The following is a 14132-nucleotide window of genomic DNA, read 5'->3' as shown; positions in this document are numbered from 1 at the left end:
TAACAGAACTCTGCAAAGAAATAGTTCTTGTTTAGGCAGGTGAATATATTTTAAAAAGTAACAAAACCAAACCAAACAGTGGCAGCATTCAGGCAGCCTACATGAGTTTTCTTGCCGACTTCTTGACACAGAGTGCTTTTTTCTTTTTTCTCTTTTAGGATGAATACTATCATTTATTAGCAGAGAAAATCTATAAGATACAAAAGGAGCTAGAAGAAAAACGGAGGTCTCGTCTCCACAAACAAGGGATGTTGGGGAACCAGCCAGCCTTACAGACCCCAGGCCCTCAGCCCCCCGGGATTCCCCAGGTGGCTGCTGCCATGGGCCAGGCACAGCCCGTGAGGCCACCCAGTGAGTACTTCTCCAGGAGGCATTTCTGCAGTTCACTTGGAGCTCCTCACACCTTGTGTCCTTGGGCTCTGCTGCTGATCTGGAGTTTGGTTTAGCTTGGTTTTTGCTGACCATTGTTGTGTTGTGTTGCAGATGGGCCAATGTCCATGCCAACCGTGCCTATAAGTCGTATGCAGGTTTCTCAAGGTATTGATGTTTTCCTTTCTAATTGCAATTAGAAAAAACAACATCTAATTAGAAAAACAATTTCTAATTGTTTGTGGGTTCAAAATCCTGTTAGGGGGAAAAGCTGATCTGGTTTTCTCTTGGAGTTTTTTTGGGGGGAACTACTGGGTGGCCCTTTTCTTCAGCATCATTCTTTGTTGTAGCTCTGTGACAGGAAGTGCCTCTGTGCAGTCTTGTCTTAAGAACTGACAATATCTGCCAGATATCTCAGCAGCAATTGGGAATTAACTCAGCTCTTTCAAAAAGAGGAGATTGCAAACAAGAATACTGTGGATAATCTTACTTAAAACTCTGTAAGGGCAGGGGTGGGGAGGGTGTTGACATGTTCTCATGAGCTAATTAGCCAAAAATACACCTGTAGCTGGAAACTCAGCACATGAATCCTAGAATCTGTACAACTAATGATACCCTTTCTTGGGTTTGGATGCAGAGTAGACCTAAAAAGACCTCTTAGCTTGTTCATAGTACTGATAGCTTAAGATCTCTGATTTAAGCTTCTGTGGACTCATGAGTGGGGTTTTTTCTGAAAAATGTAAACCTGTGACTTCTGGGTGCTTCAGCTTCCTTCAAAGGAGTGTATTACTTCCACTTTATTTCATCTCCTTGAGAAGTTAAATTCTTTTAAAATTCATTCCAATAGGAGAAAAAGTTGATAGCAAGTATAGCTCCATAGTTATTTACTTACACCATTATTCCTGTTAGACAAGTTTAGGGGGTATTTTGGAGCACTTAAATGTTTTATATAAGAAGTGTGACACCTGTTTAAGGATATTACAAGCTCTTGTCCTAGTTTGGGGCTGGGAGCTGCCTGCATATATCTATATGCAATATGTATTTTTATCATATTTTACTTCAAGCATTTCAGTGAGGCCTGCATTAGACCTTGCTGTTTCAAAATAAACACCTGATTCTAAGAAACCAAAGTTTCTTTGTGGAAACCACACAAAAAGTATTGTGTACAAGTAGCACCCTGCCTTTGCAAATCATCCATACTCATCATCTTTTGTGTAATTTCTTATTCACCAGAAGTTGTATTTATTTCACCCCAATTTGTGTCCTTCTGAATACTTCCTGCATCCTGATTTGCCTTTTAAGCCAAGTCACTTGAACAAAGAAAAAGATGAAGAGTTGGTGCAGTGAAATTTTAATCTTAATAAATGTTAATTTTATAGTAGAGTATGGACAAATTCTGATGACTTGCTCCTAATGACTTGTTTTGGGGGGTGCATTTGCAGGAATGAATCAGTTTAACCCCATGTCCATAGGGAATGTACAGATGCCCCAAGCACCCATGGGACCCCGTGCAGCCTCTCCAATGAACCACCCTGTGCAGATGAACAACATGGGCGCCGTGCCTGCGGTTTGTACCTCTTGTTCCCATGTTCTCAGTTGCCTGACTGCATTTAGCAGAGTTCTGAAAAGGCCATGTCACAGTTTAGCACTCTAAATTACAGGATAATTTCATGGAAACGTACTGAGTCTCTCAGGCTTTTGTTGAGGCATTTGTTTTCAATGTTTACATGGTTAAAAATAAAAAAATAAGTAAAACAACGTGAGGGGAGAGATGCCAGAGATGTAATAATCTCCAACAGTCTGTGATAGAGTATAATTCTTTCAGAAAGTGTCTTTGCAGTACATGTAGCTTCTTTATTCCTCCATGAAAACATGTTTTTATTCTTTAGAAAAATATATATTTTCAGCTTCAGTGGATTATCTTTAAGAACAAAGTGGAGGTTTCACACTCTCAGTAGTGTTTTGAATATTAAAATTACTCCCCATGGATATTGTGGGACAAATGCTGAAGTTACATGCATATGTCTGCATCCATTTGCTTTACTGAAGCCAGTTTTCCTTTTTTTCCTCCTATATTTTGGTCTGCTACACTGAGGGGATTTTCCTTTGTCTTGCTCCATGATACTAATGGGAATTCTTTCATTTGGGTGTTAATTTTTAGATGGCAATGTCTCCTTCCCGAATGCCTCAGCCTCAGAACATGATGGGAGCTCATTCCAACAACATGATGGGTCAGGCTCCCACCCAGAACCAATTTCTGCCCCAGAATCAGTTTCCAGCATCCAGTGGGGCTTTGAATGTGAACAATGTGGGCATGGGTCAAGCAACAGCCCAGGCCGGGGTGGCACAGGTAAGATGTAGTTTTTAATATTTGTTTTATTTGCTCTTATTTTGTTCTAATTTATGGGTGCTTGTTTGCTTATATATCCATTGTTTGGTGTATTCACACCAACTTTGGGGGATCCTGGGTTACAGCTGCGTTTTTCAGAAGCTCTTGTATAACCAATCTATGTAGTTTCTGATTTAAATTCTAAACATACATGCTGATTAGATTTTTAGGGAAGATTTCAGAAGTTTACGAAACATTTACAAGCATGTTGTTGTCTCTCTGGATCTCAGTAGCTAACTTTAAATCAAGAATTACAATGAAATGGTTGCCTTATATATTTTAATTGTTTAATCTCTCTGCTTCTGAAAAGTGATTTTTTTTCTTACAGTAGGAGTCAGTGAAGTAGCAGCTGGGCTTATGATGGCAAAATGTATGCTTTGCCACAGAGAGAGGCTTATTTTTTAACTCAAGAGTTAATTAGTTTAGGTTAGTTGGGACCTTCTGAGTTCTGGAGTCCAGCCTCAACCTCAAATGGGAGAGACTTTAGATCAGGTTATGAGTGGCTCTGTCAAGTCAGTCGAGTCAAGTTTGAAATGTATTTAGGGTCAAGCATCTTCAGTTTCTTGGGCCCTGGCTCAGTTCTTTGACCATCTTTGTGGTGAACATATTTTTCCAAATGCACTTTAGTTCAATAAAGCTGTCTAGGTATGCAATATAGAAGCATGTTTTAAATTTGAAACCTCATTTGCAGGAGACTATTGATTGATTTAGGCTTCTAAGAGTAAATCTGAGGTTGTTCTTTTTTTCACTAGTTATCTGATGCAGTCTTTAGTAAAATATAGAAAGTTTAGAGGTTCGTATGGAAGTTTAAAAGTCTGTGCAGATCCAAAATACTTTATTGATGCTGCTCTGAAAAACAGATCCTTAACTTTCTTAAGCATCTGGAGTAGTCTAATTACAAGAAGAATTAAAGAAAAAAATCCACAACAACAGCAAACCCTCTTAAGCCTTGCCCTATGCAATGAGGCAGGCATTAGGTGTGTGGAAGTGTGTTCTGGCAGCAGGGATGCTCTGGAGTCCTGGACTCAAATGTGTATTTGCTTGGAACCATGCTGAATACAAAGTCAGATCTGTGCTCAGCTGATGGCAGGAGTTAGAGATTTTTCTGTCTCTGGGTTTCAGTCTTAGTCCATGATCATGAGGGTTCCCTCTCTGTGCCTGTAGCAGTGACATAAAGAGGCTTGTTGGCATATCTAGGTGTAGGAGCAAGGCCTTGGAGAGCTGATGGAAACGACTGGAGAGCTCTGAGCATGGTGGGGTTTTGGTAGCAGTCTGTGTGTAGCTCACCCCGTGTTCAGAGCTCCAGTGTTGTGGGAAAGAAGGGTTCAGTGCTGTGCTTCAGGGATAAGTGTGATTCCCAGAGCTGTGGGAGCACTTTGTAACAGAATCTCTCTCCCTAGCAGGGGCAGGTTCCCAGTGCTGCTCTTCCCAACTCCATGAACATGCTGGGACCGCAGGGCGGGCAGCTGCCGTGTCCCCCAGCGACCCAGCCACCTCTCCACCAGGCCACCCCTCCCGTGTCCACCGCGGCGGGGATGCCGCCCATCCAGCACCCAACGCCGGCCGGCATGACCCCTCCTCAGCCTGCAGCACCCACCCAGCCATCGACACCGGTCTCATCCTCTGGACAAACACCAACACCCACCCCGGGGTCAGTTCCCAACGCCACACAGACACAAAGCACACCGACGGGGCAGACTGCGGCACAGGCCCAGGTCACGCCGCAGCCCCAGACCCCGGTCCAGCCCCAGTCTGTGCCGACCCCACAGCCATCGCAGCAGCAGCCAACATCTGTGCAGGCACAGCCACCTGGCACTCCAGTAAGTACCAGCTGACTGCAGTCTTGTGTGGTGGCATTCCACGAGAGTTCTCCCTGTGTGTAGCACCATGTCGTGACTGTGTGGAGCCCGTAGTTGTCAATAGCAGCTTCTACGTTAGACCAAGGGTTCACTGTAGAGATGTGGGGAAAAAAAATGTGTGCGTTCAGATCTTCTCAGCATTGTGTGAAGGAGGGGGGTGTATTGAATGACTTCGAACTGCTCCAAGTAAAAGTGGCAGCAGTGTGCAGAAAGATGAGGTGTAACAGGACTAATGCCTCTGTTTGGCCATAATCAGAATTGGTGGTTTTGGATTGTGGAATTTGTGTAATTTTTTTTCTTTTAAGCTTCAGTCAGGATGAATGCACGTGTCAAGGAATGTACAGTGTTTTACTGGGCAGGTGCTTTCTCTGAAAAGGAAGCCTCTTTGGGGCAGAACTGTTCCTTGGCTTCTCCTCTGTAATGCAGAGTTAAGAAACGTGTAATATCAAAACTTGGCTACAGTGATCTCCTGTATCCATGATCTGCACTGTTTTAGAATATCATCTCATGTCTTTTTTGTGCTGTTCATTTTTAGCAAAGGAAAATATTTCTATATATGCAGTGTCTTTCTTTTGTACTGTTTTTACAACAGCTATCCCAGGCAGCAGCTAGTATTGATAACAGGGTCCCCACCCCTGCCTCAGTTGCTAGTGCTGATACGAATTCCCAGCAACTAGGACCAGATGCACCAATGCTAGAAAGCAAATCAGAAGTTAAAACTGAAGAAACTGAGCCAGAGACTAGTGAGACACAAGTGGAAGCTAAGACTGAGGTAAATGAGATTCTATACAGCTTAACTGAAAGCAGTGATAGATATAAAAGCACTTAATGATGTGTCTGAATTGGTGAGCTAAGGGGTGAGAGGAGGGTAGTTACTGGAAAGTAACTGTCCTGAGGAAAGCCATGGACGGAGAGTGCTTTGACAATCTCAGAGTTATGTTTTGGTGACTCCAGTTTGGGTCGTTGAGGTAACAGTGCCCTTCATTGCATCCTTTCTCAAGGTGGAGGAGGATTTACAAGGATCTTCACAAACAAAAGAAGAAACAGATGGAACAGAGCTGAAACAGGAGCCAATGGAAATAGAAGAAAAGAAGCCTGAAATAAAAGTAGATGCTAAAGAAGAAGAGGAGAGCACCAGTAATGGAACCACTTCCCAATCCACGTCACCATCTCAGCCCCGCAAAAAAAGTATGTGTATGAAAACTGAGCTTTCCTTGTGTGCTTATGCTGGCATTTGTTTTTTATGGGGTCAGCTCCTGCTAGGAGGTCTGTTTCGCACGAGTATTCCAGCACATGGAGTTCTAGGGGACCCATACTGTCTGTCATTTGTTTTTGGAAGTAGAATTCCTTTAGCATTCTATGAATCACAGGTGAGGAAAGCCTGTCATTGTGGTCTTGATCCCAGCAGTCTTCTCACAGCCTCCTGTTTATGCCCAGAAGGACCAAGGCAGTGATTGCTGAGAAATGAAATACATAAGTCTCTCCCTTGTACATCTTGGCCAGTCCTCTTTAAGGGAGCTTGGTGTAGACAAGTGCTCTGAGTAGCCAAGAATATCCATGGCTTTGCTTTTCCATCAGAGGCTGCACATGCTGCCTTCAGTTTTAGCTTTCACTCCTCTGTGAATCAGGTGCTTAAACTCCTCTCCTGAATCTGTGTTCCTCCAAGGCTGATCTGCAGCAATAGCCTTGAGCTTTGAAGTCCTATGTTGTTTTCAGTGCAGTGTTCATCTGAAAGCTTTCTCCTTAGCAATAGCTGGGTTAGAAGTCTCTTAAATTAATCTAAAGTGTTAGCATGGATAGATGTAGGTGTGACTGTATCTATATCCTGTATATTTTTCCAAAAGCAAAATTGGTGGCATTACAGATCATGAATGGACTTAAATGATTGGATACCTTGGATTAGTAAGAAGTAAATAAGTAAGATTCTAAAAAACAAAAAACAAGCAAGAAGAAATGACTCCATTTTGTAGTGCAGGCTTTGTGGGAGCCTTCAAGATAAGGTTTTTGGACTTAAAACAGCTGTTTAGAGACCTCTCTCTTTTAGAATCCTAGGTTTTGGGAGGACATTTTCTTTGCTTGGTTTATAGGTTTTGATCAAAGGTAAGTTTTCACCATGCTGCAGATGTCTAAAAGAGGAAAGTGATGGTCCATTTCATTACATTTTGCTTCTTCCTTAGCAAAAGAAGCTGCATATAGCAACATGAGGAGAACATTATGGGTGTGTGCTTTCCAGAATGTAATGAAGGAATCGTGATATTTTAACGTTTGTTCAGCTTGAATCTTGCTCTTGTATATGCCTTGGGTTGCATTTAATTACTAAACACAATCTTTTGGTAATAAAATGCAATGGAACACATTTTCCTGTAGATGTATTTGCAGTTTGTAGCACAGTGGGCCAGCCAAATGAGAGTGCAGAACTAACTGGCAGAGCCTGTTTCGAACAAAATGTGACATAGGGAGTTGCAAAGCTTATTAGCATTTATAAACCAGTTACATTCCCAGTGGAAAGAATAATTTTTGCTTGCAAAAGGAATGTGCTTGCAAGTAAATTGAGGCGAGTGGTTGAAAGAGGAAGGTTCCTGCAGAATTAGTCCATGGAAGAGCTGCACTATTCTGCTGATTCAGTGTAGGTTATTTCCTATTTCCAATACCTCATTAGTAACTCTTAGTTTAGTTTAGAAATTAAGATTAGTTTATCTTAGAAATGTTGCCACTAAGTGACTGTGTAGTATAGTACCTGTGCAACGTGGGCAAGTAAAAATGCAGATAAAATTTTAAATGTGACATTTTCTCACCAAGGAGTTCGTTCAACTTTAATAGAACATTTATATTAAAATGTTAAATGAAACAAGAGGTATTTGAGAGCAAATACTGTGAAGTGTGCCCAAGGATTCTGATATTTTAAAACTACTTATGAGACTCATCTGGATTTTTTTGTGGGTTATGAAGGTATTGGAAAAACTTCTTTCCTGGGTGGCCAGATTCCTGAGGTGCAGCCCCCAGTAACCTGGGATGTAGTGATGCTACTGCTGAGGGGAGTCACAGAATCCCAGACTGGTTTGGGTTGGAAGAGACCTTAAAGCTCATCCATTCAGTTCCAACCCCCCTGCACGGGCAGGGACACTTCCCTGTAGACCAGGGTGCTCCCAGCCCCATCCAACCTGGCCTGGAACACTTCCAGGTTTGTGGCTGGAAGTGTGATGGAATGTATGCTGCAAGAGAACTTCACAAGGTGTAGCCTGATGCCTTAGTATTCAAAACGATTCCTCTGGACCCTAAAGGAACATTATTCTGGGTACAAGTGGTTTCTGTAGTGGAGTTGAAATCTCCTCTGTTTGTACCCTCCCTGGCCCCATCCAGGTGTCCTGAGCACCATCAGCCCAGCCGTGCTCACCTCATGTCACAGGACTGTGACCTGGAAGTGCCATGGGCTGGGCAGCAGACTGAGAGACCACTGCTGAGATCCTCATCTGCTTCATTCACTTGCACCTGGGGTTTTGTACTTCACCTGTTTTGGAGAGTTCAGACAAGCTTTTCTTCCTCATCAAGGTTTTCCCTTCATAAATGGGGAACCAGACCCTTCCAGATTCAGCATTTGGATTTGGATTTGCTGCTTTTTTTTTCCCCTGTGAATCTAGTGTAAGCAAGAAAGGTTTTTTGTTTCCTTGCCTCTTCCCTTGCAGTCTTCTCAAAAGAAATAGTGTGATACTCATTTGGGTGGTTCCTATCTCCTCAGACTGCTGCCTTACTTTGACCTTCAAGATGTTTTACTGGATTCTTCCCTTCTTTATAAGACACATAGTAAAGCAGAACCAGCAAGGGATTGGTTTTGGAGGGGATATTCAGGTGTATTGTCCTTATTATGTTGAAGATGGCTTCATCTTCCTTTACAAATTGTCTTCTTAGTAATCATAAGAAGCTTTTCCTCTGAAAGAAATACAAATGTAGAAGGTAAGAAAGGCAGCATTATGCTTTTCTCTGGCAGATGATACGTCATAATGATTCTGGCAAAATCCCATTTTCTTTTTACCACCCACACATCCAAGACAAAGTGGGATACCTGAATACCTGCTCCTTACAAAGGTCTTCCAGCTACCAGGGAAGAACCAAGGCCATTCAATTGTCAAAAAGGGGAGAGGGGAGAACAGAAACTTTCTTGTTAAATCTCTATCTAGGGAGCTCCTATCATCAAATGTTCTGTTATTAGTCATACTGCATGGAGGCAGAGCAGTTTTTTAACTGCTAAAGATGAAGGCAGCTTTTCTTTATGTTTTTGGATGAAAGTCATAAATAAAAGTAACTGGATTTGGATTTTTATTTTTTCAAATTTCAAAATAAAGTAGGTTGTAAACTTTATCAGCAAAGATACTTGGCTTTAAGTAACTTAACAAGAGTTGTGCTGAATCTCTGTAGTTTGGATTTAAATTAGATTTAATTTCTTTTGAAAGATCCTCTGGTTTAGTGGTGTTTTTGTGGAGGTCAGTACAGGGAAAATTTTAAAAGCAATGTCAAGCAATTAGAATAGATTGTTAAAAGGTGCTTCTTGACCTCTACATTTCTTTAGGTGAAAATAATTTAGATTATCAGGTTATAAACTACCTGAGCCATAATATAATTCAGTTGGTTGTTCATAAAGCTTACTGGGTATATGGCAAGTTTCCTGTTGTAGGAAAATGCCTGCATAGATGGGACCAATAAATATGGAAGAGAATTGCCATTTTATCAGGACTGAGATTATGGCAACAGCTGAAACGATCATCAAGGTGCATTCATTGGTGTAAAAACAAGAACTCCTTGGGTCATCTTGTTTTTAGGCTGGTGCTCAGTAGTGGCATGAGATCTTGATGTGCCCTTGCAGCACCCTCCTGGCAGCTTGCTTCATCCTTTGCCATGGTTTGGGTGCCTTGGGTGGGACCTTGCCTGCTCTGCACACACAAGCAGCAGTCCTCTCTACAGTCAGAGGCAGTGCACTCAAAAGGTCTTAAAATTTTCATCCTAAGTAATAGTTCCCAAGATCTGTTGTACCTACAAACAGCTAAAAAATATGGGAAACTTAATGCTTAAAAAAATTTAACTCAGCTCTTGGCTTGCTTTGTTTTTGTGTGTATCTTTGGTGAGTGCAGTTGAGATGAAAAGACTTCCTCTCAGAAAAATCACCCAAATGGGAAAGAAAGGGGGAAAAAAAACAAAACTTTTGAAAAAACTGAGATTTTTTAACTAAAAGTCACAAAAAGAAATGTATACCTTACCAAAATATCATTTAAGTGACAAAAGTAATGATCAGCCTCAAAGAGGGAGGTCACTGTAGTCCTGTTGATTTAAGTGTGTTCAACATAACTCCTGATTGCTCCCTTTTATTTATATTGTCCTTATTTCAATCAGGTAGATAAATATTAGATGCCATCCAGCTTTCCTATTTCCCTCCCCTTTTTTTTTTCAGAATAATAGGCATTCTTCCCAATTTAAAGGCTCAGTGCCTAAGGAAATAAATGCAATTACACTGCTGAGATGTTCAGAGAGCTCTCCAAGTTATCATTGTTTTTCAGAAAATGCATTCCCTTTCTTGTCCTTGTCATCCAGTATTGAAAGAAACGTGGATGTTGCCATGCTGCTGTTGCCAAGTGGTTATAATGGTGCATATAAATCTGGAAGTAGTAACACTTGGAAAATAATTAACAGTCTGTCAGCCCAGACTATGGCCAGAAAATACCTATGCCAGCTCTCAGGACATCTGGTTACTGTCTGTAGAGCTCCTTCTTCAGCCCTGTCTGCTACAGAGGTTTTTGCTGAAGGGCTAAGATTGATCCATGTTGAAGCAATTTAGTGAATTTCTGTCTGGATAAATTCTCTTTTGTTTTGGGTTTTGGTGTTGGGTTTTTTTGTGCTCTAGAATAGATTCATACACTCTTTCAGGTTGGAAAAGACCCTTGGGACCATCAAGTCCAACCATCATCCCTACTCCACAGTTCTCCCCTAAACCATTTGCCCCAACACCACATCTGAACAACCCTTAAACACACCCAGGGATGGTGACTGAACCACCTCCCTGGGCAGCCTGTTGAGTGCCTGGCCACTGGTGATGGGTTTCATTCTGGGGAGTTGTTCTGGGAATATCACCAGCTGTCATTTGAGGGAACACAGAGGTTGTGCTGTCACCTCTGGATTGTAAGATTTGCCTCTGATCAGCTGCACAGATCAGGAAATCCATCTTAAGATTTTTATGTTAACATAGTTCTTTATCTCTTTTTCTTTTTTTAAGGGCAGTCAAGAGTCTAGGCAACCTAGAAGGAAATTTTCTAACCTCTCTGACTTTCTCCAACAGTTTTCAAGCCTGAGGAGCTGCGCCAGGCTCTCATGCCTACCCTGGAAGCTTTGTACAGGCAGGACCCAGAGTCTCTCCCTTTTAGACAGCCTGTGGATCCCCAGCTGCTAGGGATTCCGGTGAGTTGGCTGGAAAAAAACCCAACAAAACGTTTGTGTTTTGTCTTTCCACCTACAAACATTTATCTTTTCTCTGCAACGGATTAAAAATTTAATTTTGTGTGTGTTTGAAGGACTACTTTGACATTGTGAAGAATCCTATGGATCTTTCAACCATTAAACGGAAGTTGGATACTGGGCAGTACCAGGAACCCTGGCAATATGTGGATGATGTTTGGCTGATGTTTAACAATGCCTGGCTCTACAACCGCAAGACTTCCAGGGTCTATAAGTTTTGCACTAAACTGGCAGAGGTGTTTGAACAAGAAATTGATCCTGTTATGCAATCCCTGGGCTACTGTTGTGGGCGCAAGGTATGTATTCCAGGGCCTGGAGTTGGGTTCTTCCAGCAGGCTTAGCTTAATTAATCAGATAAAAGATTAGCTTTGGATACTCCTTTTAAAAAACTGAACTACTGAATGAAAAGGTGGCTAAAAGTTTGGATTTATTAAAAGCATGCTAAGAGCAAGAAAAAGGTTAGGTAGCAGCCTGCTTGCTGCTGGTCTATTAGTGGTGTATTTTTCTCCCCCAGAGAACACCTCTTTTGATCATGAGCAACATTAAAATGCTTTGCTTGTTTCCCATGTCTGTTGCAATGAAGTCAGGAGTTAGAGGGTCAGCTATTTAGCTTATGTTGTTAATAACTGATGAAATGGAGAGCTCTGCTAATACATTTACAGTAGCTGGGAAATGTGTGATCAACAGAACACAGTTAATGGTATCAGTAAGTGTCAGGTTTGCCTAACAGGTACTTGATTAGCATGAGACTACATTTTAAAACTTCCTTTCTCACCTTTGTTTTGCAGTACGAGTTCTCTCCACAGACCTTGTGCTGCTATGGCAAGCAGTTGTGTACTATCCCTCGTGATGCTGCCTACTACAGTTACCAGAATAGGTAAGTCCCCAGCTGGTTTTGGATTTTTTTATTTGTTTTGTTCCTCATTCAAGAAATTACATCCTTTGAGCTCTCTGCACATATGGAGGAGGAGGATTGTTCACTTTTTCTTTCCTTTGTCAGCCAAGTCTGGAAAAAGTTATTTGTCTATCTTTGCATGCTGTCCTTTTGCAGATGATCCTATAGTTTTCTGTACTGTAGCTTGATACAGACTGTACTGAAGTGCTTGCTGTTAGCTAGGCTGCACCACACACTGCTTAAGTGGAAGTGAAGTTGTCAGAGGTTTCCACAAAATGAGTAGCAGGGCTTGCTGGAGGGAGAAGGGCAGAACTGCCAAAAGGTGCTGAGAAATAATCTTACCTTATCCTGTGACAACTGTAAAAAATAGGCAAGTTGGTTTTCATTGGTGTCAGATTTTGCCAAGTAAAGGGTACAGTGACTGGTTGTGAGATTTATGTTCTCTCTTTCTAACTTAGTACTTAATTCTTTTTAAATCAGCTTTGAATTAGCATGTAAACTACCCAGACTCCAGGAGAAGCTGCCAAAACAATAGTTTCTATTATTTTTTAATTACTACTAGGATTTAATGTTTGTATGATTATTATTATTAAACAATTGCTGTATTATTAAATCAACAGTGCTATAATAACGAAGTAAACTTAGAACTTGGCGTTGGTTTTGCTTTCTTAGATGTTTACCCAAAAAAAAAGAAGAATCACAAAACAGAAATCAACTAAGACAAACTTCCTTTGCCCTCTTTGCAGCAAAAGCTACAGATTGCAGCCTGCAGGTCTTGCCAGGTTTGAGGTGCTCTTGTCTGACTGAAGCTCCAGAACTGATCTGGACAGCTGGTGCTTGCACTTGGTCTCCCTTGGGTCCATCCCTGCCTCAGCAGCAATGCTGGGGGGTGGTCCCTGAGCTGCAGCAGCACTCTGTGGGAGATGGAAAAGGTGTCAGTGTCATCCTGGGGGGTGTGTCAGGTCTTAGGTGAGGCAGATAGATAGCATTGACCCCAAGGAGTCTGAATTCACCAGCTCTCACAAAAGGGTTGATACAGCTGCTGTGAGTTCCAAAAACAGTCAGTCTGAGGAGAAGTAAAGCAATTAAAATGCATTTAAAGAGAGAGTACTGCAGTACTGGAGGTGGGGGAAGAGGTAACTCTTAAATACCAGATCTGAGAAGTTAAACTTTTCATATTAAGGCTGGGTTGGCTTGGCCTTGGAGCAGCCTGCTTCTAGTGGGAGGTGTCTGCCCATGTTGGGGGGCTGGAACTGGGATTTTCAAAGTTTCCTTCTCCAGCCCAAACCAGTCTGTGATTTTTTGATTGTGCATCCAGGTAGTAGTGTGTCTGAAAAGAACAGTAAATTCAAAATTAATTGAAGGGGTAATTTTTATTTCAGTTATACCTTTCCTGTTCAAGTTAGTCTTGAATCGTGTTGGTTCCTAAGGAGGACTGATAGGGCAGTGGGTGCCTCTGGACTTGGGGGAACAGTATTTCAATTTCCTACATGTTGTAAATGTGGTAGATTAAACTCAGCATAAATGGACTAACAGCATAGTAGTAAAGGGAGGTGACTCATGTAAGTGTCAGCAGGAAAGTAGCAGAACAGGAGTAGCTGAAGATTTCTGTCCATGCAGATGTCTTGAGAAGGGGCTGGGGACTGGGGATTTGGGTGGGAGGAACTGTGAGGGTTTGTTTTTCAGGCCAACTGAATCAAGTGGTGAATGTTTTTTTGGGTCAGTTTTTTTTTACAAAACACTTCTAAAGATGAATCACCATCGTTTTAAGTGTGCATTTGGACTGTCAGGTAATAGAAAGCCCTTATTCACAACTGCATTGTTCTAAAGCAGTCAAACAGCTGTTTCCAGTAATAATGATCACCAGTTCTTTAAGTTTTTCTTAACAGAATAGCAAGTTAGTGAAAATCAAATTCCAGCAGATCTTTAAATGGTCAAATGTTCTTGATTTTCTCCATTTACAGAACAAAAAGGCCAGTGTATCCCATCACTAATTACAACTAAGAGCAATTTAGGCACCACTGAAACATGAACTCGAGCTCTACAGTGATTAAAAGTTAACTTCTTTGATATAGAAATGTTTGGCTTCCATAATAAGGCTGAGGTTTAGGTTAAAGTAAAT

At 41.6% G+C, this 14132-nt stretch overlaps 1 protein-coding gene across 5 annotated transcripts in view; it reads left to right on the top strand.

The window, feature by feature from the left end:
- Positions 1-14132, top strand: part of CREBBP (CREB binding protein) — an 85396-nt gene that overhangs the window by 49175 nt on the left and 22089 nt on the right. For 2 of the 5 annotated variants that reach the window (XM_030460040.1, XM_030460043.1), the window contains 10 exons: positions 159-351; positions 484-537; positions 1812-1936; positions 2531-2719; positions 4159-4578; positions 5210-5389; positions 5619-5805; positions 10940-11058; positions 11172-11411; positions 11904-11992. In XM_030460040.1, the coding sequence (XP_030315900.1) occupies positions 159-351; positions 484-537; positions 1812-1936; positions 2531-2719; positions 4159-4578; positions 5210-5389; positions 5619-5805; positions 10940-11058; positions 11172-11411; positions 11904-11992 (1796 nt within the window). The remainder of the gene's footprint in view (positions 1-158; positions 352-483; positions 538-1811; positions 1937-2530; positions 2720-4158; positions 4579-5209; positions 5390-5618; positions 5806-10939; positions 11059-11171; positions 11412-11903; positions 11993-14132) is intronic. The other 3 variants (XM_030460042.1, XM_030460041.1, XM_030460044.1) reach the window with 3 other exon arrangements.

This window comes from Calypte anna, chromosome 14 (assembly GCF_003957555.1).
Source record: "Calypte anna isolate BGI_N300 chromosome 14, bCalAnn1_v1.p, whole genome shotgun sequence".
Classification (NCBI taxonomy): Eukaryota; Metazoa; Chordata; class Aves; order Apodiformes; family Trochilidae; genus Calypte; species Calypte anna.
The sequence above is the reverse complement of the archived record's forward strand: the minus strand, read 5'-3'. Positions and strand labels throughout refer to the sequence as shown.